The sequence below is a fragment of the Equus caballus genome, chromosome 7 (genome assembly GCF_041296265.1).
Source record: "Equus caballus isolate H_3958 breed thoroughbred chromosome 7, TB-T2T, whole genome shotgun sequence".
Lineage (NCBI taxonomy): Eukaryota > Metazoa > Chordata > Mammalia > Perissodactyla > Equidae > Equus > Equus caballus.
The window spans coordinates 25,734,497-25,758,827 of NC_091690.1; the positions used below are offsets into that span (position 1 = coordinate 25,734,497).

The 24,331-nt window shown below is 55.0% G+C and overlaps 1 protein-coding gene across 8 annotated transcripts; it reads left to right on the forward strand.

Moving 5' to 3' along the window:
* The first annotated feature begins 6,198 nt into the window (after positions 1-6,198).
* Positions 6,199-23,145, forward strand: SIDT2 (SID1 transmembrane family member 2). 8 transcript variants are annotated; one of them, XM_014741157.3, is made up of 27 exons: positions 6,199-7,458; positions 9,161-9,282; positions 9,565-9,729; positions 9,818-9,863; positions 10,279-10,380; positions 10,488-10,571; positions 11,322-11,421; positions 11,620-11,685; positions 12,536-12,629; positions 12,991-13,043; positions 13,793-13,864; positions 14,020-14,091; positions 14,274-14,336; positions 15,164-15,282; positions 15,589-15,662; positions 15,760-15,826; positions 16,433-16,506; positions 16,637-16,760; positions 17,450-17,567; positions 18,066-18,202; positions 18,442-18,550; positions 18,809-18,885; positions 19,037-19,083; positions 19,360-19,465; positions 20,143-20,253; positions 21,520-21,633; positions 21,726-23,145. In XM_014741157.3, exons 1-27 carry the CDS (start codon positions 7,276-7,278, stop codon positions 21,786-21,788), a joined length of 2,562 nt encoding a protein of 853 aa, XP_014596643.1. In that variant the 5' UTR covers positions 6,199-7,275; the 3' UTR covers positions 21,789-23,145. The 8 variants fall into 8 exon arrangements, with proteins under 8 accessions (XP_014596643.1, XP_070129759.1, XP_001502624.1 ...); XM_070273658.1 differs by lacking the exon at positions 20,143-20,253; XM_001502574.6 differs by lacking the exon at positions 14,274-14,336.
* The last annotated feature ends 1,186 nt before the right edge of the window (positions 23,146-24,331 follow it).

Here is a 24,331-nt window from a genome sequence, read left to right on the forward strand (position 1 = left end):
AATTAAATTGTGTTTATGGAGCAAGAAGTTTCAGTGGTACACATGAAGGGTTTAAAGACTGCCAGGCTATTGTATTAGCATGCCAGTAAGTTCAGATGGATAGGCAGACACTACCTGCGTAAATGAAATAAGATTAAAAGTCTAAAGAAAACAGAAAAGTGTAAGTACAATCAAATTTCAGAAAGATAACTTTAGACCGGAGTTGCAAGCTTCCATATGTTGAGGGGTGGGCATGGGGACCACAATTGCAGATGAAAACTTTGAATGAGGGTTCACAGCAGAGCTTCAGAAAGCATGGCCGCCTCCCTTGAAGTTCACTCATAGGTGAATACGGAACCGCTTGCAAATTGGTTAGTCTGGATGTATGCTATGAGCCACCTCATCTGAACTGGCCAATGGCATCAGCCTCAGTATAACACAATGTGACTATGGAGTCCAGGATGGGGACCTTGAGCATGGACACAGTTCTCATTTATCACCCTCACCTCCCCACGCTAAACAGCCTGCCCCGAGCACAACCTCTTGAGAGCTATGTGACTAGAACAAGGGTCAGCTACTCAGCCGGCCGCCTATCTTGATGCCTAACACCACCAACCACTTCAGCAGTAATTACAGCAAATTGATATGCCCGCATAATGTTCCTTAGCAGCTAAAAATTTCTGTGGTTTTTGTAGCATTGATTTTATCACTCTTCGCCAAAGTGATGCTCTTGGGTTAAAATGGTTTACTCCTCTAAGAGGATAAAATTGGGAGATATTAAACTGAGGTATTTTTGTTTTTCTCCCCCCATATCTAATCACACCAAGTTCCTCTCCATCCACCCCCCCCCCCCCCCCCCCAGAGGCCTTGCCTTTCTCAGCTGCTTGCAGGTTCCCCTTAGGTCAGCAGTGAGAACAGCCTGGATCCTGAGGCTTTGTTGAGTGTATGCAAACTACACCACATGACCCTCTTCAACGGCCCAGAAGCAGTGGAAGAGACAGCAGTGTGGGAGAAGGCAAAGCTCCCTCACCAGTATCTACTTGGGGAAAAATTGGACAAAAGCAGAAGGAGAATCCATCTACTCTTTTCCAGCCATGACGGGTGAAATCTTAGCTCGGCTACGTATTTTTACGTGTCCATGATGCAAAGATCTTAAATGTTCTGCTAAACACATAGTCTTTCTTTGACTCTGGCCTGATTTTATGCTATGCTTCTTGCCTTTTGATTATTTGCTGGCTTAGGTTAGCTTAAGACACTAAACAACATGTATCATTTTACACACTGATCAAGTTTTGACAGCACACCTGTAAAGAATTCATGACACATCAGTGTGCTGCAGCATGCTCATTGATGACCACTGCGAGTCTAAGCTATTAAGTAGAACATCCAGTGCTCTCTGTGACCTGGCCCTCTTCAATTCATATCCTCCCACCCCTTACTTTGAACTTTCATGACAATAGCATGGAACTCTGAGTCTATGCCTTTGCCCCAAGTTGAGACCCCCTGTCTGGAATATGCTCCTGCCCCTTTGCTAGGCTGGCTCCTACTCATCTTTTAAGAACCCCTCAGGAACACCTCCTGGAGTGTTTTCTGATTTCTCCTATTTCCAGCTCTTATCTATCCTATGTCTTTCATCTCTGAGTTCCCACAACCCCCTGTGTAAATCTTCCATCTTTACCCTTATCACTCTGTATTATATGCTTACCTATTTGCCTATACTGCTAGAGTATGATTTCCGTAAAAACAGAGAATGCATTTTAAGTATCTTCATGTTCCCAGCACCTAGCTTAGTGACTAGTACAAACTAGGCACTGAACAAATGAAGGAATGAATGAATAGGAGATTGAGTGATCTGTTCATGGTCACCTAGCTGGTAACTGTTAGCATTGAAACTGGAATACAAATCTTTTGCCTTCAATTTCTGTTCTTTTGCTGGTACCATGCTGCTGCTTGTTATTCCTGCTATAAATAAGGGCAAACAGAATTCATTTAAGAACAACTGGAACAGAAACATGCAGTACATACCTATTACAAAAATTTATGAGACATTTTTTGAATCATTTGATTAGAATTAGATGGAATTGATAAAGATAGTTTTTATAGGAAAAGTGAAACTAGAAGAAAAACCTAGACTGGCTCAGAGGAACAAAGGCATTGTGAATGAGAAAATCACCATCGTGAAGGCTCCGAGGACCAAGGAAGTAATGCAGGAAGCTGTGGGAGTGGCCTACAGCTGAGCTGGAGTGGGAAGCAAGGAATGCCTTTCTGTTACTGAGAACTGGGAATAAGGACTGGGTAGCTTCTTGCGATCTTTAGATACAGCCAGAGAGGAGTAAAACATTCTTCAGTTGCATCTTCTGATTTCTTTTTCTTTTTTTTTTTTTTGAGGAAGATTAGCCCCGAGCTAACTACTGCCAATCCTCCTCTTTTTGCTGAGGAAGACTGGCCCTGAGCTAACATCCATGCCCATCTTCCTCTACTTTCTATGTGGGATGCCTACCACAGCATGGCTTGCCAAGCACTGCCATGTCTGGACCCAGGATCCGAACCGGCGAACCCCGGGCCGCCAAAGCAGAAGGTGCACGCTTAACTGCTGCGCCCCAGGCTGGCCACGCATCTTCTTATTTCTTAGCCAGAGACTCTAGCTTTCTTGAAATAGGAGGATGGCTGGCTCATTGTTATCAGTGATCCTGGGAGACACAGATTTGAGCTGATCAATTATTTATCTGCTTGTTTTCAGCAATCTGATGACCAGTGAGTCTCATTTCCTGGAAAGCTCTGATGTTGGTTCCATCACATGGCCGCAGGGAGCCAGATTCAGGGCCCCAATGTATTGCGCATGTTTCTCGGTCTGAATGTTGAAAGCCCAGGTTTAGGAAATGGAAAGTGGCTGATCCACTTCTGGCAGGATGTCCTGCCTGCTTGGTCAAAGCTGCTCTCCCTTGACTCCCCTGCTTTAGACATAGTTCAGGAAGATGAATGCAGCCAAGCCCAGCTCCACCGTGTGGCATTTAGGAGGACAATGGACATAAGACATGCTCCTGAAGGCTCAGAAAGTTTAGTTTGCCTAGGATGCACAGTGCAGGGGTTTAAATGTAGAACTTTCTGACGTCAAAGTCCTTGCTTTTTCCATAATACCATGAAGCCATGTGACAGGTTTGAGATCTTATCTCCAGAATGACAGAATAAATATTCTATCTTTAAGTGATTCTGAATCTGCTGTGCATCCAGTTTTCACAGTCCTTGAAGGAGAGAGAACCAGACACAAGAACAGCCCTGGGAAAGAACAGAACTTGCATGATGGAAAGAAGTGCTGTATTCTTGCTGCCAGGGCTGCTTATGTCCAGAACAATTCTATTTGACCTCCAAGTAGATACACTGACCCTTTCCATGGTTACAATGAAAACAGGGAACTTCAAGTCCATTTTCTTCAGAGGGGTTGGTTTTGCAACCTTTTTTTCTGGGTTAAATTACACCATTACTTAATTCTAAAATCTGATTTGATTCTGCTCCCTATCGTAGGCATGGCCACTCCCTAACCCTCAGGTTCCTAAGTTACTAAATTGGCTTCAGCTAATCTATTTACCATGCTTCTTGTAATGGCCTGTTCTTGGTGCAGTCTTAGGGTCATTTTTTTTTTTTTAAAGATTTTATTTTTCCTTTTTCTCCCCAAAGCCCCCCGGTACATCGTTTTGTATTTTCAGTTGTGGTCCTTCTAGTTGTGGCATGTGGGATGCCGCCTCAGCATGGCCTGAAGAGCGGTGCTTGTCCGCGCTCGAGATTCGAACTGGTGAAACCTTGGGACGCTGAAGCAGAGGCGCAGACTTAACTCCTTGGCCATGGGGCCAGCCCTGAAGGTCATTTTAACAATACCCCTGAGCCAGGTGAAGCTTCCTTCCGGTCCTCTTGCTCCTAACCTTGAAAATCCAGTGACTTAAAATGGAGCTGGACCCATGGAGAGCTGGGAACCTTGTCAGCTGCCTGGTCAATGGCCCCAAGTCCTAGGTCCTTTCTGCACTCAGGCCCTGAAGGATGGCCCATAGGGAAACAGAAGGAAGTCATCTGAGCCTTGCGACCCGACCCTGCCCCTTTCATCACCAGGGCTGGGCTTTTGATATAACATGGCAGAAAAAGCAGTAGCTGGACCCATGCAGAAGGCCAAGGGCACTGCCCGGAGGCCTTGACATCTCTGCACTCACAAGTCTGGCTTTGAGACCCGGCACTGTCCTTTTACGCTAACTGCTGTAGCCAACAAAAAGCCTTCTCTCCTCTCAGGGCTGCCAGACCTCAGAAAGGGCCTATTCATAACTGGGTTGTGCTGTTCCCTCCCTGGGGGTGGGGCAGAAAGTCTGAAGAAAGTTCTGCAGACTTCAGAACAAGAAGAAAATCTCGAGCTGCTGCTCTCCCTGTCGGAACACTCAGGCTGCTGAGGATTCAAAGGTGAAGCCCTTGAGGCCTTGCAGAAGGGAACGATGCCCTCTAGGTTTATTTGAGTAGATTTCTCCCGAGATATTGCCAGGAGAAAACAGAAATGTTGATAGTCCACAGCTGTTTGGCCCCAGAGCAATGGTTCTCAAAATTCATTGTGCCTAGCAAACTTCTGGAGTGCTTGTTAAAACACAGATTTCTGGGCTCCAGCCCCAGAGACGGTGATTCAGTAACTGTAAGTAGGGCATTTTAAACAGGCCCAGGGTCACATTTTGCCCCAAAGCCTAAAAGGCAGACTCGGCTTGCTTCTCCCCAGCCTCCCACCCCTGCCCCCAGTCTGGGCTTATTTACAGTCAAAGCACTGGCCAGCCTATAGCGGAGACTCTATGACCCTCGACTTGTGGTTCCCACAGCACCCAGGAAAGTTGCTGGCACTTGGTAGACCAGTTAAATCACATCAGGTTCAGTGGGGCATTCCTGCTCGGGGTGGGAGTATTTCTTAGAGTTCCAGATTTACTGGCAAGACGAGGAGGGGATCACGATGAGAGAGAAGGTGAAGTCCAGCTGGAATATGGAAATCCTACATGGACTCCCCAAACTGGGCAGCTGACTGCGTGGAGGGCTCCTTAGAGGACACCTCTTGTTCTCCCGGGAGTCCTCCCATTCGGGTTTGTCTGGATGTGCTGGAAGGAGTACTGGCCCAGGGCGTTGAACCTCCTGAGTCCTCATGAGCTGACCTTTCCTAGGCTTCACTCTACCTCTCTGTAAATGAGTCGTTGTCCCAGGAGTCCCCTGAGGTTCTCTTTGGTCTGAGTTTCTAGGGTTCTCCAGCAACCTGCAGCTTGCGTCTGGTCTTTATCTTCAAGTATGAGTGCCCAGCAGGGGCCAGGTCCAATTTTCCCACTCACCATTTGCCCAGTATAACTAGAACAGTACCTGGCACATAGTAGGTGCCCATTAAATATTTATTACAGGAATGAAATGAATAACTATTTATAATTGGTCATAAGGTAAAAGAGTCCTCATTGGAACAATGCCCAGGCAGTAAAGCCGGGGGCTAAGCCTGCCGGAATCTTGCGAGCAAGAAAACTCTGACAAACCTAGGTGACTGGCCTAGGTGACTCCATCAGGGTGGCTGACAACTTTAGAGGTGGCCACATTACATTTCTTTTCCTTTAAACATACCAAATTTGTCTTATGAAAGGAATTTATGTACGTTGTAGAAAATTTATGAATTTTTAAAAGGTATAAAAAAATTTAAAAACCACCCACAGTCTAGTGATTTTTCTTTTTTCTTTTTTTTGGGGTACTTTTCTGTACTTTTGGAAGTAGAGGAAAATGATATGATATACGTTATTCCAAACATCACCTGTAATTCAAGGATAATCATTGCTAAATTTGTATGCATTTTTTTTCAGCGTTTTTCTATGCATGTCTGGATATTTGGAAAATGTACTGTTTACGTAGTGTCTTATCATGACTTCTCTGCTTACATGTCCCTTAAAGTCTTAAGCATCATTTTCGATGGCTTCATGACTATAGCGCATTTAACTACTCCCTCATTATGGACATTTAAGCTGTTTCCTTTATGCTTTATATTATAGATAGCACAGTGATAAGCATAGCTGCCCACACATTTTTTATCTCTATTTCTAAATTCCTTAGGCTAGAGTCCCAGAAGTGGAGTTACTGGGTCAAAGAGTATAAAGCTCTTTAAACTTCTGGAAACACAGTGCCAAAATATTCTGTAGACAAGTTTTCACCAATTTACACTGAAAGTCATTATCTTTCAATGAGCTTTGTAGCTGCCCCTGCAGAGTGGAGGAGAAACAGTCCCGCAAGCACGAAGGCATCCCTGGAGCCGTGCGGCCGCTGCAGCGGGAGCTGAGAGCGCAGAGGTTCCTTCTATAGTTCTGCCTCAGCCACCCCTCCGCCGGCAGGGCGAACGTGCTGTTTCCCAGTTGGAGTTCTTCGTTTCTTTAGATCTCAGGAGAAAAAATGGCCCAGGAGTGGAGGATGTTAGCGGTAATGGCAGTGGGGTCGGGGGTGGGGGGATCCCTACGTTTGAGCAAAGAGAATTTGTCAACAAGAATCTAACATTTGGAGATCCTTCACGGAAACATCCGTCTATTCCAAAGTGAGCTTCCAGAGACGGGCGATATAACGAAAGAGGAGGCACTGGCGGGATAGGAGCTGGAGGCGGCTTCCAGCTCGAGGGTTGCGGCCCCTTTAAGGCCAATCCCGGTCCTGGGCCTTTAAATCCGTGTCAGTTTCCCCTGACGTCACGGGCGGGCCGGCCGCCCTGCTGTTTACCGCCGCGCTCCGCCGCGCTCCCGCCCAAGAGCCGAGCGCCGGAACCGCCGCGGCCGCCCGCCCTTAAAGGGCCCGCGTCCCAGAAAACTCGCCGCGCCCCGCGGCGGCCGGCCGCTACCGCCTATCAGGCCCCTCTCCCTCAGACTCTCCTCCCTCCGCGGCCGCCCCTCCCGCCGGCTTCCCCACCTTTTTTCCCCTCCCCTTTCCCGGCGTCTCCAGCCTCCCGGCAACCAGCTGCCCCCTCTCTCTCCCGGCCCTGGCCGGCGGCCTCGGGGCTCTGGGCCGTGCTCAGCCCCTCGCGAGCTGGGGCCCCTTCCCGTGGCCCGTACCCTACACCCTCCCCTCCCCCTTTCCGCCGCCCCCTCCCCTCCGGGGCCCCTGGGAGCGTCTCTGCGAGCCAGGGAGGGGACGTTTCCTAATCTCAGGCCGGGGTTAAAGTTCTGGTCCTGGTGAGATGCTGGAAGCTGCGGCAAGGGCCGCAACCCGTCCCGGAGGTGTCCTGTCGCCTGTCGTCGCCGCCGCCGCCACCGTCGCCGCTGCCGCCCTGCCGGGGCCATGTTCGCTCTGGGCTTGCCCTTCTTGGCGCTCTTGGTGGCCTCGGTCGACAGCCACCTGGGGGTTCTGGGACCCAAGAACGTCTCGCAGAAAGACGCGGAGTTTGAGCGCACCTACATGGATGAGGTCAACAGCGAGCTGGTCAACATCTACACCTTCAACCATACCGTGACCCGAAACCGGGTGAGGGATGGGGCTGGGCTGGGGGCTGGGGATGAGTGGGTGAACAGACAAGGGCTAGGCGATTCTGTCAATCCCCTACCCGTTTAGGAGGCCCCATGAACTGGATTTCGGTTTCCCAGAACCACACTGGACCCTCTTGACCAGTCCTCCTTGCTTTGCCACCAGTGTTTCCCTGAAGCTCCCACTGGCCACTTTTTGAAGTTGTCTCATTCCCATCTTCTCTTTGATCCCGTCTTTTCCACCAGCTGTGGTCTGAGCAGGATTGGCCCACTGCGTACCCAATGCTCAGAATCTGACAGCTCTGTGGGGTCTGGGTGCAAGGGGAAGCAGCTTGCTACTGGGCTTGGCCCAGAAAACCCCAGGGAGGTGAGATGGGGCTGAACTGAGAGGCTCTGCCCAGACAAGTTACAGCTCAGATTCCCCAAGGAGATGAAGGCAGGCCTCCGCAGGCTGCTGTAACTGCTGGGCTCTTTCCAGCCCTGCTTCTGCCTTAGGAAGCCAGTGGCCTTGTAAGTTGGTGGAGATAAGGCCAACCTCAAGTTGGGTGGGAGGAGAGAGAATCTACCTCGCCCTGATTTTCTCTTTCATTTCTTTCCCAGCCATGAGTTGAACATGGGCAAAGCTAGATCTGGGAAGTCTAGACCCCAGACCCCAGAGCTGAGATCTGGAGAATACTTGGGGCCTGGCTGTGTGGTCTCCTGCCCAGCTCTCTCCGTGACTGGATTTACTGAGAAGCAGTGGAGTTGAGAATGGGAATCTAATTTTTTTCGGGAAGGCATTTGGTTTTTGTGGCAGGCCAGGATCTGCCTTCAGTGCCTGGTTCTCTGAAGTTTGATCTCCTCCTGCCTGGGGACCTTTCTACCTTTTTCTCCCATATCCAATGGGTCACCCTGAGAGCTGCAGCCCTGGGGAAGTGCTGCCCTAGGGCTTTGCTTTCAGCAGCCCGAGAACAAACATTCTCAGGATGTGTTTACTTTTATTTTTTTCTTTAAGCTCCCACTGTCCTGTCTACTTTCCTCCATAGCGCCAAGGGTGAGAAGAGTGTCTCCATTTTATAGAAGGGGAATTTGAGGCCCAGAGATGTGGAGTGACTTCTCCACAGCCCTGTCACTGGATCAGAGCTAAGGATAGAATTTGGCTTTTCTTGGCTTTCAACAGTCCCTCTGGTGCCACACCCCCCTCCACCCCGCCCCTCCCCGTGCCACGCTGGCCTCTGGCCTCCAGGTTAGATGTTAAATAGGAGCTTGCTGGCTCACAAGGGAGAAAACGAGGAGCGCTTCTTGTTGTACTGTGTCCGTGTGTGCGCCTGTGTGCACATATGTCTGCAGGCGTGTGCATCCCGTGAACATGGGTAGGAATGGGGTATCCTGGAGACACCTGAGGTCTCCACTGTGTTTCCTGTTGGCGGGTCAGGCCCTGCAGTTGCTTGGGTCCTGTTGCCCTGCACACACCTGCCATTCAGGAGCCGGCCTCTCCCATAAACCTCTCTTCTAACTCTGCACAAGTCCCTCCAGAGATGGGGGCCTGCCCTGGCAGAAGAAGGGGCATAGACAGCATCCCAGCCTGACCAGGAGGGGGAAAGAACAAAGCGGTTGGCGTGAGGGAGGGGCAGGGCTCACAGCCTCTGGAGCCATGTGTCCTGGGTGGCAGAGCTTGAGCCACCGCAGGCTTCATTGAGGGGCATTTCCCTGTCATTCTGCAGACGGAAGGTGTGCGTGTGTCTGTGAATGTCCTGAACAAGCAGAAGGGGGCTCCTTTACTGTTCGTGGTCCGCCAGAAGGAGGCTGTGGTGTCCTTCCAGGTGCCCCTAATCCTGCGAGGGCTGTGAGTAGGACCTGGGGATCGGGGGGGGGACTGAGCCTCACCCAGGGCCTTGTGCAGAGCCTCAGACCACCCAAAGCCCCTCTGTTTCTTGTCCCTTTTCCCTGAACCCGGAGGCTGGTCAACGGCATGAGGGCCAAGCCAGCCGGCCTGGAGCTTGTCAGCTTAGTGTGGGGAGGGCAGAGATGGGTGGGGACCAGAGTGCAGAACTGGGGCCTTGCTCCTCTGGAGTGGCATGCTGGCCCGGACAGTGGTCTCGTCCTGACTCTCTGCTTCGCTCCATAGGTATCAGCGCAAGTATCTCTACCAAAAGGTGGAACGAACGCTGTGTCAGCCCCCCACCAAGAATGAGTCTGAGGTCCAGTTCTTCTACGTGGATGTGTCCACCTTGTCACCAGTCAATACCACGTACCAGCTGCGTGTCAGCAGAATGGACGACTTTGTGCTCAGGTCTGTAGGGGAGAGCGAGGGGACCATGAGACTGGCCTCCTCCCCAAGCTCTGAGAGTGACTGCAGGGGGCTCTTCTCTGTCCTGCAGGACCGGGGAGCAGTTTAGCTTCAATACCACAGCAGCCCAGCCTCAGGTAAGACCTCCCTGTTGACTGCCCCCCAGGAGGAGAAATGGGGAAGCTTGAACATGGGAGTGGGAGTGGTCAGTGGTCTTTGCCAGGAGTTTCCAGTTGGCTGTACTCTCCACAGAGGGACTCTCTGGAAACAGAGTCTGTGGCCCCTGAGGTGTTGAGGGGCAGACAGCATGAGAAATGCAGAGACATGGGGTCTGGCTGCCATCTTTGCTACTTGCCTCTCGGGCACTGTCCTGAGTGCCCAGCTGAGGTTGAGGGGAGTGGTATACAGAAGATGGGGAGGCTTATGGTCAAGACCTTTCTCCCCACTGCCCCCACTGCCCAACCTTGGGAGGATTCACACTGTTCCCTTCTAGAGGGGCAAAGAGAGCATCCTCATGAGGTGGGGCTCTCCCTGCCCTCCCCACGCCCTCAGTACTTCAAGTATGAGTTCCCAGAGGGAGTGGACTCAGTGATTGTCAAGGTGACCTCCAACAAGGCCTTCCCCTGCTCAGTCATCTCCATCCAGGATGTCCTGGTAAGTTGCCTGCCCTTTTACTCTCCACCAGCGGGTGGCAGGGCTGCTAAAGAGAGGGGACGGGGCCCAGATCCCTGCCATCTGTCTCTCCCATCCTTCCTCTGTAGTGTCCTGTCTATGACCTAGACAACAATGTAGCCTTCATCGGCATGTACCAGACTATGACCAAGAAGGCAGCCATCACTGTGCAGGTAGGAAATGCGCGTGGCCCTGTGGGAGATGGGGCCCGGTGACTAGCTTTCCAAACCCTTGCTTCTTTTCCCCTGCCCCATTCCTACACCACCCACATGGCTGAGTCTTGGCCCACTGGTCCCTGAGACTTTGGGTCCCCTGATATATGTGGGAGTTGAATCATAATCCCCATCGTCTTTGAGGACAGGAGAGAGCAGAGTACCCACTCTGGCTGTCATATCTGCTTCATCCACTGTAACGCTAGTAGGGAGAGGAAAGGGGGCCTGGCTGATACTTTGTGCTGCCCTTGGCAAGGGCTGAAACCTGTGCTGGGGACAGGGAGGGGAAGCCATGTGTTCACCTCACAGCATCCAGTTGGCACCGGATGGAGGCCATGTGGCCCCGCCGCTTTTTCTCCTGGCTGATGCCCCGTCTGTAATAGGGCACCCGTGGGTTCCATGATGGCGGTGCACACACACCTACGCTCACCTGGCTGTAGTGTAGGTTCAGAGTTTGGGCTCTCGATCAGATAATCCTGGCTCTGCCACTTACTGGCAGTGTGACCTTAAGCTCATTTCTGAGCCTGTCCCACAGAGATAATAATAGTACTTATTGCATAAGGATCTTTGTGAGGATTATGTAAAATAATACGTATGGAAAGAGTTTAGCACAATGTCTGGCCCAAAGTAGCTATTCAGGAAAGGATGATGGTGATGATGATGGTGGTGGTGTTGGTGGTGATGATTGTCATCATCGTCACCATCCTGCAGCGCAAAGACTTCCCCAGCAACAGCTTTTATGTGGTGGTGGTGGTGAAGACTGAAGACCAGGCCTGTGGGGGTTCCTTGCCTTTCTACCCCTTTGTCGAAGGTACATTTTGTGCCCTGGATCTGGCTATGGATGGGGAAGGCTTGGTCCCTTCCTGGGAGGTAGAAGAGCCTGTGTGACTGACTGGTGGACCTGATGGGATATGGGTTTTGGGTCCCAGACTCTCCCAGGCTTGGTCCCCTCAACTCTAGCCAAACTCCAGGCAGGCACTTGTTTCCCAGTTTGACATTTTACTTCCAGATGAACCAGTGGATCAAGGACACCGCCAGAAAACCCTGTCAGTGCTGGTATCTCGAGCAGTCACATGTGAGTGTGGGTGGGTGAGTGGGGATGGACCGGTCTCTGGCTCTTCCTTGCAGACCTGGCGTAGGGAGGGTCTCTGAATGGGAAGGATGAAGAGGACCTACTGGAGGAGGCCATGGTGGGGGCGGGCGGGGTGTTCTTGGCAGGCGTCACGATGGAAGGCCCAGGAGGTGAGTCCCAGTGTCAGGCGGTAGAGTCCATGACTGAAGATTGAAGGCGTGGCTTTTAGTTCTCCCTCTGCCACTTAGGAACAGTGTAATCTCATTGAGCCTCAGTTTCCCCGTCTCTATAACAGGGCTAATAGAATCTGCCCCATTGTCTCTCTAAGTTGGGAGGTTTAGCATAAAATTAGTAGGAAGTCCAGGCCCCTTAGTCCTGCTCAATAAATATTTACTGAGGGATTGAGCGAAGCCCTTTTTAAACTGGAAAGTCTAAGATAAAAATGAGATTGTGATGGGAGGAGAGCAAAGCTGCCTCTCCTATGCAGAGTGTTTATTCAGCAAATATTTATTGAGCTCGTTCTGTGTGCCAGGTGCCAAGCAAAGGACAGGTTACTGTGGGAGCACAGGATGGAGAAGTCTTCCTAGAGGACTCAGTCCTTGAGTTTTGTTTTGAAGGTTAAGTCAAGATGGTGTTTTCGAGGAAGAAGTAGAGAAGAAAGTTCTAGAAGAGGGAGCAACAAGAGCAAAGACAGCAGCCCTGTCAGGGTTTGGCCTATTTGGGGCACTGCCATTCTTCACACTGGCTGGGTCATTACGTTTGAGGGGAGCAGTGAGAGGCTGGGCCCTTGTGTGCCAGGATGGGCCATCTTGAAGGTACTGGTGTGTTTACCTTTCTGCTTCCCTGCCCGCAGCTCAGGCCTATGTTGGCGGTATGCTCTTTTGCCTGGGCATATTTCTCTCCTTCTACCTGCTGACCGTCTTCCTGGCCTGTTGGGAGAACTGGAGGTAAAGTGGAACTGCTGGGCTCTCCCCTGTTGTGGGGTGGTTCGGGTAGGGGCTATGGGGGAGATGGCCTGGCAGGATCTGAGCTGGCCCAGAGTAGTCTTCCACACCATCCACGGGGCATGGGAAGGCAGCTCCCTGTTAGGGTCTGTGGTCCATGGGCCCTTCTTCTGGAAACCACCCCTCCCCCCAGCTTTCTTGCCAAGCAGGGAGACCCCACATTGCTTCCCGGCCTGGGAGGAACCCTCAGATCATGGCTGGAGGACAGGGTTATGGGGTGGAGAGGGTGGAAGGCAGGCCGGCCCGGCATAGGAGGGATTCTCGTCCTGTCCCTCTGGTTTGCCTCTGGATTCTGTCCCTGCAGGCAGAAGAAGAAGACCCTTCTGGTGGCCATGGACCGAGCCTGCCCAGAAAGCGGTACCTTCAGAGGGCCTGGATGGGCAGGCAGAGTTTGCTCTGTTTTGGAGGGACTAGTGGTGGATGGTTCCCTTGGGGGAGTTGGAGGAGGAAGGACCGGCTCGGGCATTTTGGGTGTTCAGATTGGGAGTAACACTCTGCAGATGGAAATGGGGCCAGAATATTGTGTCCTCCTGTCCCTAACATGCCCGTCTTAAAGGCTGCCCCTTGATTTGTTCTCTGGGTCTAGCAACATTGTCCGCCTCAGACGTTGTGGCTCACAGTCTCTGGGATTATTAACCTTTCCTTCTCTCTCCCTTTGTGCCACCCATCCCTCTCTTTCTATCCTCCCTCCTGCTTGGGACCTTCTCTCTCAGCTTCTCTTCTTGGTAAGCTCCAAGTGCTCTGGGCAGAGGAGCTGGAGTCTAGAGTTGGGGGGGGGGGCGGTGGATGGTGGAAGCACAGGGGTGTCTGGTGGGATCTGGGCCCATGCTGTCTGTCCTCGCTGCTGGTAATTTAGATGCGTCAATTCCTGGACCTTTCTCTCTTTAGGGAGGACAGAGGGTGGTGAGTGTTCCCATTGGGGACGCACATGGGAGGTCAGGGCAGGTGATGGTGGTGGGAGCGAGCTCCTTGCCCGGATAGGGGCTTATTCTTGGCTGCTGCCCTGGCCCCTCTGTGTCTCTCTTCTCTGAATTCTTGTCCCTCTTTTCCTTGACTCTTGACTTCTCTGCTCCCAAGGCTAAGGGGAGCTTAACTTCTTGTTGCAGGTCACCCTCGGGTCCTGGCCGATTCCTTCCCTGGCAGCCCCCCTTATGAGGGTTACAACTACGGCTCCTTTGGTACGTGTCAACCCGAGGCTGTGCTTGCTTGCTCATAACCTTGTCTCAGGCCTCCACCTGCGAAGTGGCAAAGGGCCTCAATGCCCCAGGATGGGTCTCTTGTCTTCTTCCCTGAGGTCTACCCTACCTGCCTGACCACTTACTGTTCCCTGCAGATAATGGCTCTGGATCCACCGATGGTCTGGTTGACAGCACGGGCACTGGGGACCTCTCCTACGGTTACCAGGGTGAGTGGGCCAGGCAGGGCTGAGCTGTGCGGTGCAGGGCTGGTGCTGGCTGGGTGAAACTCAATGGTGGGCGGTTGCCTCTTCTGCCAGACGCTGGAACCAGGGAAGGGCCTGCCATCTCCCCGCCCCTCTCCTCCCCTCCTTGGCCCCACTTCCCCGGTAACTTTCCCTTTCCTTTGAAGGGCAGGACCAGTTCAAGCGGCGCCTCCCCTTTGGCCAGATGCGGCAGCTGTGCATTGCCATGGGTAGATGTGGGGGGCAGCTCTGCCAATCAGCTCCTGCCAGGGCGGTTGACTGGAGCCAGCAGCTCCAGGGCCAGGAAGATGCTGTGTGCATGGCTTCCCCTTCTAATACCAATGATTGCCAGCTCTCGTGTCTTCTGAGATAAGCAGGCACTCGCCCCTGATGCTGGTGGGCTGGCACCCCTGCTACCCCCAGGCCTGATGTTCAGCTTTGCTGTGATGTTTGCTGCCAGCACCCTAGCTCCCTGGCCTGCTGGGATAGGGATCATGGGTAGGGGTGTCATGTCTTGGCCTCTGGGGGCTTTGGTCAGGCAAGGTCACAGGGGGAAGCTTCTGAAGGCACAAGGAAAGACCAGATAAAGGAGCAGGTGTTCTTCCTAGAGGCAGCCTCTCACCGTTGCCTGCAGCCCAGGGCCCACTGGGTCTTTACCCAGGGGTGGCCAAGGCAGTGTCTTCTCAGAACCCACACAGCTGGGCACGTCCTAATCAGCATGACTTCTGCTGAATTCAGTCCTGTTGCTTGTGTCTGGGGCCTGGGGTCTGCTCAGTGGCCTGGCCTGGAAGCCCTGGCTCAGTGAGGGGGCAGGGCTGGAACGGGGCTGCAGTGGACCCTGTTTGGTGGCCTCTTCGCAGAGCCCACCCTTGCTCTCCTCCAGGTCCTAGGAGCACCTGATAACTCCTCCCAGGGCCTGAGCCCACCTCCACCCCTGCTCTGTGCCCACAATTTGCCTCTTCCCACTGCCTAGTAATTGTGACAATTGCCCCAGGTGGGTGGGGGCAGACCTCAGATTCTGTGCTCACTGGGAAACCCTTCCCCTCTGCTCCCCCAGAACGCTCCCTTGACCCTGTGGGCACTCGGCCACGACTGGACTCCATGAGCTCTGTGGAGGAGGATGACTATGACACGTTGACTGACATCGATTCGGACAAGAACGTCATTCGCACCAAGGTCTGAGACGGCCCAGGCTGGCCCGCACAGGGGACTCCCAGGGAAGGGAGATTCTGTGTCGAGGCCCCAGCATGCCTCCCTCTGGGGTGGCATGTTAGGAAAGCATAGGGAAAGAGCTCAGTCGGGGCATGAGAGATTCCAGGGGGACGGACTCACTCCCAGCCCTTCCAGACCGACTGGCCAGCAGTAATGGGCTGGCCTAGAACCCTGGCTGCCTGAGGGGGGCTTCTCCTGTCCTCTTCTAACCTGGGTGAGGGGCTTCTCCCCGGCAGTGGGACAGTGGGGCTCACTCCAGCTTCTCCCCAGCAATACCTCTATGTGGCTGACCTGGCACGCAAGGATAAACGCGTTCTGCGGAAAAAGTACCAGATCTACTTCTGGTGAGTGGGCGGAGTAGGTGGGGCTTCCTGTTATTCGCGGGGCAGCGTGGTGGTTTCTGGGGTCCTGCAGCCTCACCACCGCCCTCCCACCCCTTAGGAACATTGCTACCATTGCCGTCTTCTATGCGCTTCCTGTGGTGCAGCTGGTGATCACCTACCAGACGGTGAGAGGCGGGGGCCACCTCCCTGGGCCTGTGCTAAGCGCCCTCGCAGAGCTGTGGGCTTGCCTCGTCCACAGTCTGCGACACTGCCCCAAAGTGCAGAGCCTCCCAGCCTGGGGCTCTGGAGTGAGCACAGGTCTTAAGTCACAGGACCTGAGTTCAAATCCTGGTTCTACCTTACCAGCTGGGTGACCTTGAGCAGGTCACTTAACATCCCTGAGCATCAGTTTTCTTATCTGTAAAATGGGGGCAGCACGATACCAATGGCAGCACCTTCCCAAGGTTGTTGCAGGGATTTCTGAAATGGATGCCCCGGGACTTTGTAAAGTTTCGGTTTCCCTTCCCTTTTCTCTGTACTGTGGAGCGAGAACCTCAGTCTCGGTCATGCTCCAGGGTTTTCAGCCACACCAGGGAGGGGGTGGTGACCGTGCCAAAGAAGGACTTGCCTGGTGTACATGTGTGCACACATGCTGGCCGTGGTGGCACTTCCTGTCCAGGGCAGAATTGGCACTGGGTGGTGTGGTGGGCCTGGGGCCTGGCCCACTCACCTGGACAGTGGGCGTGTCTGTGTGTTAGCAGCCCCCTCCCTGTGCCCGCCCCCTGCTGCAGGTGGTGAATGTCACAGGGAATCAGGACATCTGCTACTACAACTTCCTCTGTGCCCACCCGCTGGGCAACCTCAGGTGGGGATCTGCTTGGGGGGCGCTTCCCTGGACGAACAGTGAACCGGGGCGCGGCTGTGCAAGTGCCCCCTGGGTGGGGAAGAGGTCAGGGAAGGAGGCCCAGCCATGTGCCCTGTGTCGCCCTTTCCAGCGCCTTCAACAACATCCTCAGCAACCTGGGGTACATCCTGCTGGGGCTCCTCTTCCTGCTCATCATCCTGCAGCGGGAGATCAACCACAACCGGGCCCTGCTGCGCAACGACCTCTACGCCCTGGTGAGGGGGCACCTGCTGCAAGCCTCAGCTCCACCCCTTTCTAGCAGGCGTGGCCCTGCCTGCCCTGCCCCACCCTCCCCTGCCCAGCCCTGTGACACCCTGCTGAGCCCTGCCCTCCTCAGCCTTGCCCTGCCCAGCTCTGCTCAGCCCTGCCCAGCCCTGCCCTGCTCTGCTCAGCCCTGCCCAGCCCTGCCCAGCCCTGCCCAGCCCTGCCCTGCTCTGCTCAGCCCTGCCCAGCCCTGCCCTGCTCTGCTCAGCCCTGCCCAGCCCTGCCCAGCCCAGCCCAGCCCAGACCTGCTCAGCCCTGCTTTGCCCTGCCCAGCCCTGCCCGGCCCTGCTCTGTCCAGCCCTGCTCTGCTCTGCCCAGCCCAGGCCAGACCTGCTCTGCCCTGCCCTGCCCAGCTCTGCCCTGCCCTGCCCTGCCCAGCCCTGCTTGGCCCTGCCCTGCCTTGCTCAGCCCTGTCCTGCCCTACCCTGCTCAGCCCTGCCGAGGTCAGCCCACATACCCACTCTACCCATATCCTACTCCTCCTCCACTCCTCTGTCATAGTCTCCCTCTTTTGGGTCCCTTCCTTCCTTCCTTCCTTCCTTCCTTCCTTCCTTCCTTCCTTCCTTCCTTCCTCCCTCCCTCCCTCCCTCCCATCCCACCTCACCTCCTCTCTCCCTTCTCTTCCCTTCCTCCCCAACAGGAATGTGGGATCCCAAAGCACTTTGGCCTGTTCTATGCCATGGGCACAGCCCTGATGATGGAGGGGCTCCTGAGTGCCTGCTATCACGTCTGCCCCAACTATACCAATTTCCAGTTTGGTGAGTGGGCCCTCCCTCTTCCCTGGCTGAATGTAGAACCGAGAGCAGGGACCTCCCTGAGTCCTCCCTCATCCCCAAGTCACCTGCAGGGATCCCCAAGACTTAGCTCTGTAGGAGACTCCAGAGCTGGGTGCTTTGTGCACATGTCCTGGCTTATTGAAGATAGGCATCTGGACACTGTTTCCTCCTACGGAGCATGCGCAAGCACTGGGCAAATGAGGATAATGAAGATGTAGTCTCTGATCTCAGGGTGCTCACACTAAGTTATCTTCATTGTCAGGGGAAGTCACTGTGGGGGACAGATAGGGGGGTGGCAGTCTGGTGTGGCAGGGATAGTTAAGGGACTGGAGTTCAAGTGCCAGCCCACCGTCAGCTTGCTCTGTGGCTGAGCTGATGGAGGTGTGGGGGCCCTCTCTTCCACCCTGATGGTCTGGGCTGGGAGTTCCACGCTGAGGCTCTGTGGCTGTCTCTAGCTTATATCCGCTGCCTCCACCCTAGACACGTCGTTCATGTACATGATCGCCGGGCTCTGCATGCTGAAGCTGTACCAGAAGCGGCACCCTGACATCAACGCCAGTGCCTACAGCGCCTACGCCTGCCTGGCCATCGTCATCTTCTTCTCCGTGCTGGGCGTGGTGAGGCCCCCACCCGCTCTGCTCACCCCGTAGGAAAGGTGCACGTGCGTTCACACACACGTGTGCGTGCACACACCCCCACTCCACCTTCCACAGGAGAGATCCCTGCACCTTCCCCAAGGTGCCCTCCCTGCGCCCCTTGGAGAGTCCCAGCCTGGCTGGGCAGGGAGGAGGGGCAGGCGGCGGGAGCAGCTTTCCCCAGTGCCTCCTCATCCCTGCCCTTGGTGGCCGCCCGACAGGTCTTCGGCAAAGGGAACACAGCGTTCTGGATTGTCTTTTCGATCATTCACATCACGGCCACCCTGCTCCTCAGCACACAGCTCTACTACATGGGCCGCTGGAAGCTGGGTGAGGGCATGTCCAGGGCGGGGTGTGTGGGAGGAGCCTGCTGGGCCCCATGGAATGAGGGGTGGGTGGCCTCGGGGACCTGGACTCCCAGGAGACTTTTGGGTTCTGGGGGCCTGGAGGAATCACTGGGTGAGGATTTGGGTGAGGCCTTGGCATAGCTGTCCCCTCCAAAGGCCCTGGACCCTCTCTGCTGGCACAGGCCAGGGGCCAGGAGAGCAGGGCCCCCGTGCCTTCCAGCACCTTCCCTTCTCCTTGCAGACTCTGGGATCTGCCGTCGCATCTTCCACGTGCTGTACACAGACTGCATCCGGCAGTGCAGCGGGCCCCTCTACGTGGTACCTCCCAGATGCCCAGCCCCTCCTCCTCCATCTGCAATCTTCCCTCCAGTGGGGGGCAGGGAGGACCAGTTGACTTGGGTCTTCTTCCCTTCTTCTCTCCCTGGCTCTCTTCCCCTCTCTCAGTCCCTGTGTCTCTGCTTCCCTCCAGGACCGCATGGTGCTGCTGGTTATGGGCAACATTATCAACTGGTCGCTGTGAGTCTGGCCATTGTCTACAGTAGCCTGGCTTGGTGGACAGCTGGGGATTTGGCCAGCCACTGGCTGCCTTGGGGGCCACGGACAAATTCTAAGCTTTGGGCATAGAAATGAGGGCTGACGAGAGAGGTATTGGTACCTGGGGTTCTAGAATTTTCTGTGGGCCTCTGAACCCCGCCCCATATCATAGTAAAACATAGGGTAGGGACAAGGGAGAGCTTTTTTTCTTGCTCTTGGCCCTCCCCTGCTTTATCAGCCCTTCCTCCCTCTTCCCAGGGCTGCCTACGGGCTCATCATGCGTCCCAATGATTTTGCCTCCTACTTGTTGGCCATTGGCATCTGCAACCTGCTCCTTTACTTTGCCTTCTACATTATTATGAAGGTGAGTGGGGAGGGCTGAATTTCCTCTGCCTGTTGCTCTGCCTGCTGGGGAGGGAGATGGGCACAGCCTGCCTGGGGCAGCGCTGAGAGTCAGTGAGAATTTTTAAGTCCATCATCTGTCTGTGCCAGTGAGGTGTGAGGAGGGGAGAGGCTGAAGTCTCTTGCATGTACACCCCGGGAGCCAGCTACATCCTGAGACCCATTTACTGAGCCCCTTCCATATTCTAAGAATGGCCCGTGAAACTGGTCGCACTTGAGGCCACAGTTTGTAAGAGCTGAAGGGGTTCAGTGCAGAAGGGCTTGAGGAGGGGGCTCACTGAGTCTTGGGCCTCCAAGGACCAGGTGCTTCCCAAGGTACCCTCAGGCCATCCAGTGTGAGGGGACCCCCTTGCACAGGGAGAGCCCCCTGGCCAGTATACTCTGCCAGCCAGGGTTTTGGGCACATGAAGGCCCAGCCAAGGATGGGCATCAGGGGTGCAAACACCAGGCTGCTAACATGGGACAGGTTGAGCTGTGTAGCTCTGTGAGCTGGTGGTATGAATCTAAGAGGGCTTCCTAAAGGGTCCATCCTGAAAGCCTGGGAAGGCACCAGGAAAGCGCCTCAGAGGCAGGCTGAGAAGTGGGGCGGGGCAGGGCCTGGCCCTCAGACTGCTCTTCCTCCCCCCCTGCCACCCCCAGCTCCGCAGTGGGGAGAGGATCAAGCTCATCCCCCTGCTCTGCATCATCTGCACCTCGGTGGTCTGGGGCTTCGCACTATTCTTCTTCTTCCAGGGACTCAGCACCTGGCAGGTGGGTGGTTGTTCCGCCAAAGGTGGGGGAGTTGCCCACAGGCTCATTCTGAACCAACAAATGGCCAATTCTCTTCTCAGAGATCGTTTGTGAGCACCTACCATGGGCCAGCCCTTTCACAGCTGCTTTTTGGTTGAATCCTCCTAACATTTGACATGTCAGCATGGAGGTATCCCCATTTCACTTACGAGGCAGCTGAGCCTCAGGGAGGCCAAGTGACCTGCCCAAGGTCACACTGGCAGTGAGTGGCACAGCTGGGGTTTGAATCCCCAGATGTCAGGCTCTGTCCTCTGCCTCATAGGGCACCTCCCATGGAACTCTGTGATTGGAGCTAAGTCTGGCATGGTCTCTGTCTTTGAGGCACTTATAATCTAGTTCAGGAGAGAGACCATTAGCTCCTGGCTGGCTGTTTACAATATGATACACGAGATGAAGGGTATGGGCAAGATCGGCAGGGGGAACGAACAGGAGTACAGAGGACAGAGAGGCCTCTGTGAGTTAGGAGGTACAAGAAGGCTTCCTGGAAGAGGCAGGCCTGGCTCTTGGCCTTCAAGGCCCTGGGTGATGGGAAGGGCCTGTGGCCCAGAGATGCCTTGACCTGAGTAACGACAGAGAAGCAGAACAAGATGGGGCAGATTTGGGGATCGGTGAATTTGCTGAGTAGAGCCGAGCGAAGACTGTGAGCTCTGTGCAGGCAGGGCGGGTCTTTCTTGGTCATCTCTGCGGCCTCAGCATGGGCACAGACAGCCCCCACAGAGTGATGTCCAGCCAGTGTTTGCTGGATGGAGGTTACGGGTGGAGCATGGAGGCCCTTGAGTGCCTCGGGTCATGGCCCACGTCATCGTCCTTTGGCAGGGGTATGTGACCTGACAGTAGTGCTTTGGATAAACAAAGGGCCTGGAGGAGCCATGGAGACCTCATTAGGGGAGGGGCCAGAGTCCAAGGTGGGAATCTGAGTTAGGAGGTTTTGTGGCCTTTTAGCGTCTCCAGGTAACCACAACCCTCTGCTCTTAGATGGAGAAGAAGAATGTAAGGGGAGGAGGGCGAGGGTGGGAGGGAGGGCAAGGGCAGAAGCCAGCGTTCCCAGGGAGACCTCTGTAACGAAAGGCCAGTTCTCGGATGTGGGAGGGGAGGGCAAGGAACGAGTCAGAAAGTGTGCTCTCCCGCCAGGCTGGGAACAGGGAGCGCCCTGGAGGGGGACGGGAGGGGTCTGCCCCAGCCTTGCCAGGGCAGCGTCAGCCGGCAGCTCTCCCTCTTCCGCCCCAGAAAACCCCCGCAGAGTCGCGGGAGCACAACCGGGACTGCATCCTCCTTGACTTCTTTGATGACCACGACATCTGGCACTTCCTCTCCTCCATCGCCATGTTCGGGTCATTCCTGGTACGTGAGAGTCTTCTGTCCTGAGTGGGGAGGGTGGAGTAGAGGTGGAGGTTGCCTCCTTTCCTGTGTGTGACTCAGCGTCCACCCCCCAGGTGTTGCTGACACTGGACGACGACCTGGACACGGTGCAGCGGGACAAGATCTACGTCTTCTAGCGGGCGCCGGGTCCCTTGCTTCACTCATGAGGCCCTGTGCGCCTCGGCCTCACTGCCCAGAGCCTCCATAGTGCCAGAGGCGTGAGTCCCAGCCCTGCTGCCCAGTGCTGGGTGGTGGCAGGACAGCGAGGTCTAGCCCAGGCCTGGCCCAGGACAGTCATGGGAGTGGCCTTGAGCCTTGCAGCTGCCCTCGGCCTGGGAAGAGGCCTGCTCCTCTGAAACCCCAGACGTTGGCCAAATTGCTGCTTTCTTCTCAGTGTTGGGGCCCGTCCATGGGTCCTCCCGTCCATTGGCTCTCCGTTTGTCCCTCTGCAGGAGGGAGGAGGGAAGTGTTGCCCTGCCCATCTCATGCCTTGCAGTCTGCCCATCCTTCCCCTCCCCCCAAGCCTGGGGCCGAAAGCCCTTTCTGCCTCCCACAGTCCCACTTCCCAGCCTGATCTGGGGCCTGATTCTTTGTCCTGCAGTAGGGGCCCACTTCTCTTTGGGACTGTATCTGGCTGCCATCACTGCCTCCTCTAGTCAGCCAAAATGGATGGGGTTGTAGGATTTTGGGGGCTGACCAGCTGGTGCCAGGCTTTTGGTGCTAAGGCCTGCGAGGGGCCCTGGCTGGCTCTTTAGCAATGAGGGTCAGCCCATGTGTGAGAACTGCCTTTGATCTGAGGGGCTGAACTCAGAGGTCACTTTCCCGTCAGTCCCCGGACTGATGCTGGCAGCAGGATTGGAGGGAAGAAGCAACTCACCCCTTTCCTTCCTTTTTCTTTCCAGGCCCTTAACTCCTGCCAAGCCCCAGCTGGGGGCCTTTCAGTGCCATTGACACTGCCCAGGAATGTCCAGGGGCAGTGGAGGGGGGATTCAGAGGGCCCAGCCCATGCTGCCTCCTCCATAGCCGCGGGAGCCCCAGTGCCTATCTTAGAAAGGGGCTCAGGAAAGGGATGTATTTCCCTCTAGGTCTCCGGTCCCAGCTTCACTGTAGGACCCAGGGCTGGCTCCTAAGTTTCCATCCAGTCTTCAGCCACGTTCTGTGTTAGTCACGCACGTGCATACACATGGAACCTTGGAGTTGACACTGACTTGCTCCAGCTCTGGGCGCCCTGGCTGCTCTGGTCCCTGGATCCCCTTCGCCCTATCTGGTTTGTTCCAGATGCCGAGGTTGGGGGAGGTCAGGTCGGGCCTCAGCCTCTGGGTGGGAATGTGTTTTATTCTCTCCGCCTTGTTTTTATACCTCTCCCTGGGGCTGGGAGAGGAGGTGGGTCTGGATTTTTTTCAGAACTCTGTGTAATGTCTGTTTCCATGCTATGGTTGCATTTCTGTTTACTATGAATGAGTCTGCATTCAATTAAAGAAACAACCAGACGCAGTTCTTGGGCCCCTGTTTGCTCCCGCCTTCTGGGTGGAGATGTTGGGAATGAGGGGTGGGGCGGGGGACCTGCATCTTCTAGTTCTTCTGGTCTACCTTCTGTTTTCTGAGCCCAAGTCATACTGGGAACAATAGATCCTTGATTCCTCCATGTTTTTCCTCTCCTTGAAGCCGTGACATCCATGCAGTAACCATTGACCAGGGGCCTGCCCGGCGCCAAGCACTGTGCCAGGCCGGGAGGGTAGTGTGAAAAGGCCTTAGCTGTGCCAGCTCACCTCTGAGATCCCCCTTTAGCTGGCAAATGGCAGCGGCCCTGCTCACTGGGTCCCCACCCACCAGACGGGTAGCTTCACTCCTGACCTGATCCTCTCCCGGCTCAGCAGGCCGCAGGCGTGGATAGTGCTCCCTGATGTGGCTTCATTGGGCAGGAGCCTGCAGGCTGAGGTCGGGGTGGTGCTCAGGAAACTCAAGGTGGTGCTGGATGGTGGGTGAGTCGGTGCCTGGATGACAGGCAGCCACCCAGCGGAGGGAGTTTTGAAATGACTCTGGAAGGTTGATTTAGATTTCAACAGGCTAAAGGAGGCAAGGAAGCTAGTGAATTCCGGGACGCAACTGAAGGGCGGCTGTGCGCGGCTCCCTAGCTGATCCCCTGCTCCTCTCCCTGCTCTTCCCCGCAGGCGCCGCTGGGGGGCACTATAGCTCTATGTGCCCCTAGGCTCTGGAGGTAGGCGGCTGCTTGCGGTGGGGGGGCGCCTGGACGCCCCTCTTCTGGGGGTGCTGCGTGCGGGTGTTGAGTGTGGGTGGAGTGTTAGCGCCTTCCTGCCAGGTTGCCCTAGGATTGGGGACGGAGGTCGGGGTGCCGCAGCAGGCTGCCCAGAGACCCCACTGGAAGTCTCTAACTTTCTTAACCTTCTATCCCTTTCTGAGACCCCTAAAACCAGGTACAAGCAAGATGAGTGGGTGTCCTTCCTGGGGTGATGGAGTCCAAGTGTTGTCCAGGGTGAGGAGGGAGGGATGACGGCAGCCTCTGAGCCTCCTACCCCGGTGTTGGTGTCTCATGCCTTGGCAGGCCTTCGAGACCCCCTTACTATCACTGCCCTCCGGATGAGGGCCAGGGTCAACTGGCTGCTGCTGAACCCTCAAATCCCACCCCAACCGAAGCTTGTAACTCAACACTCAGCCCAGC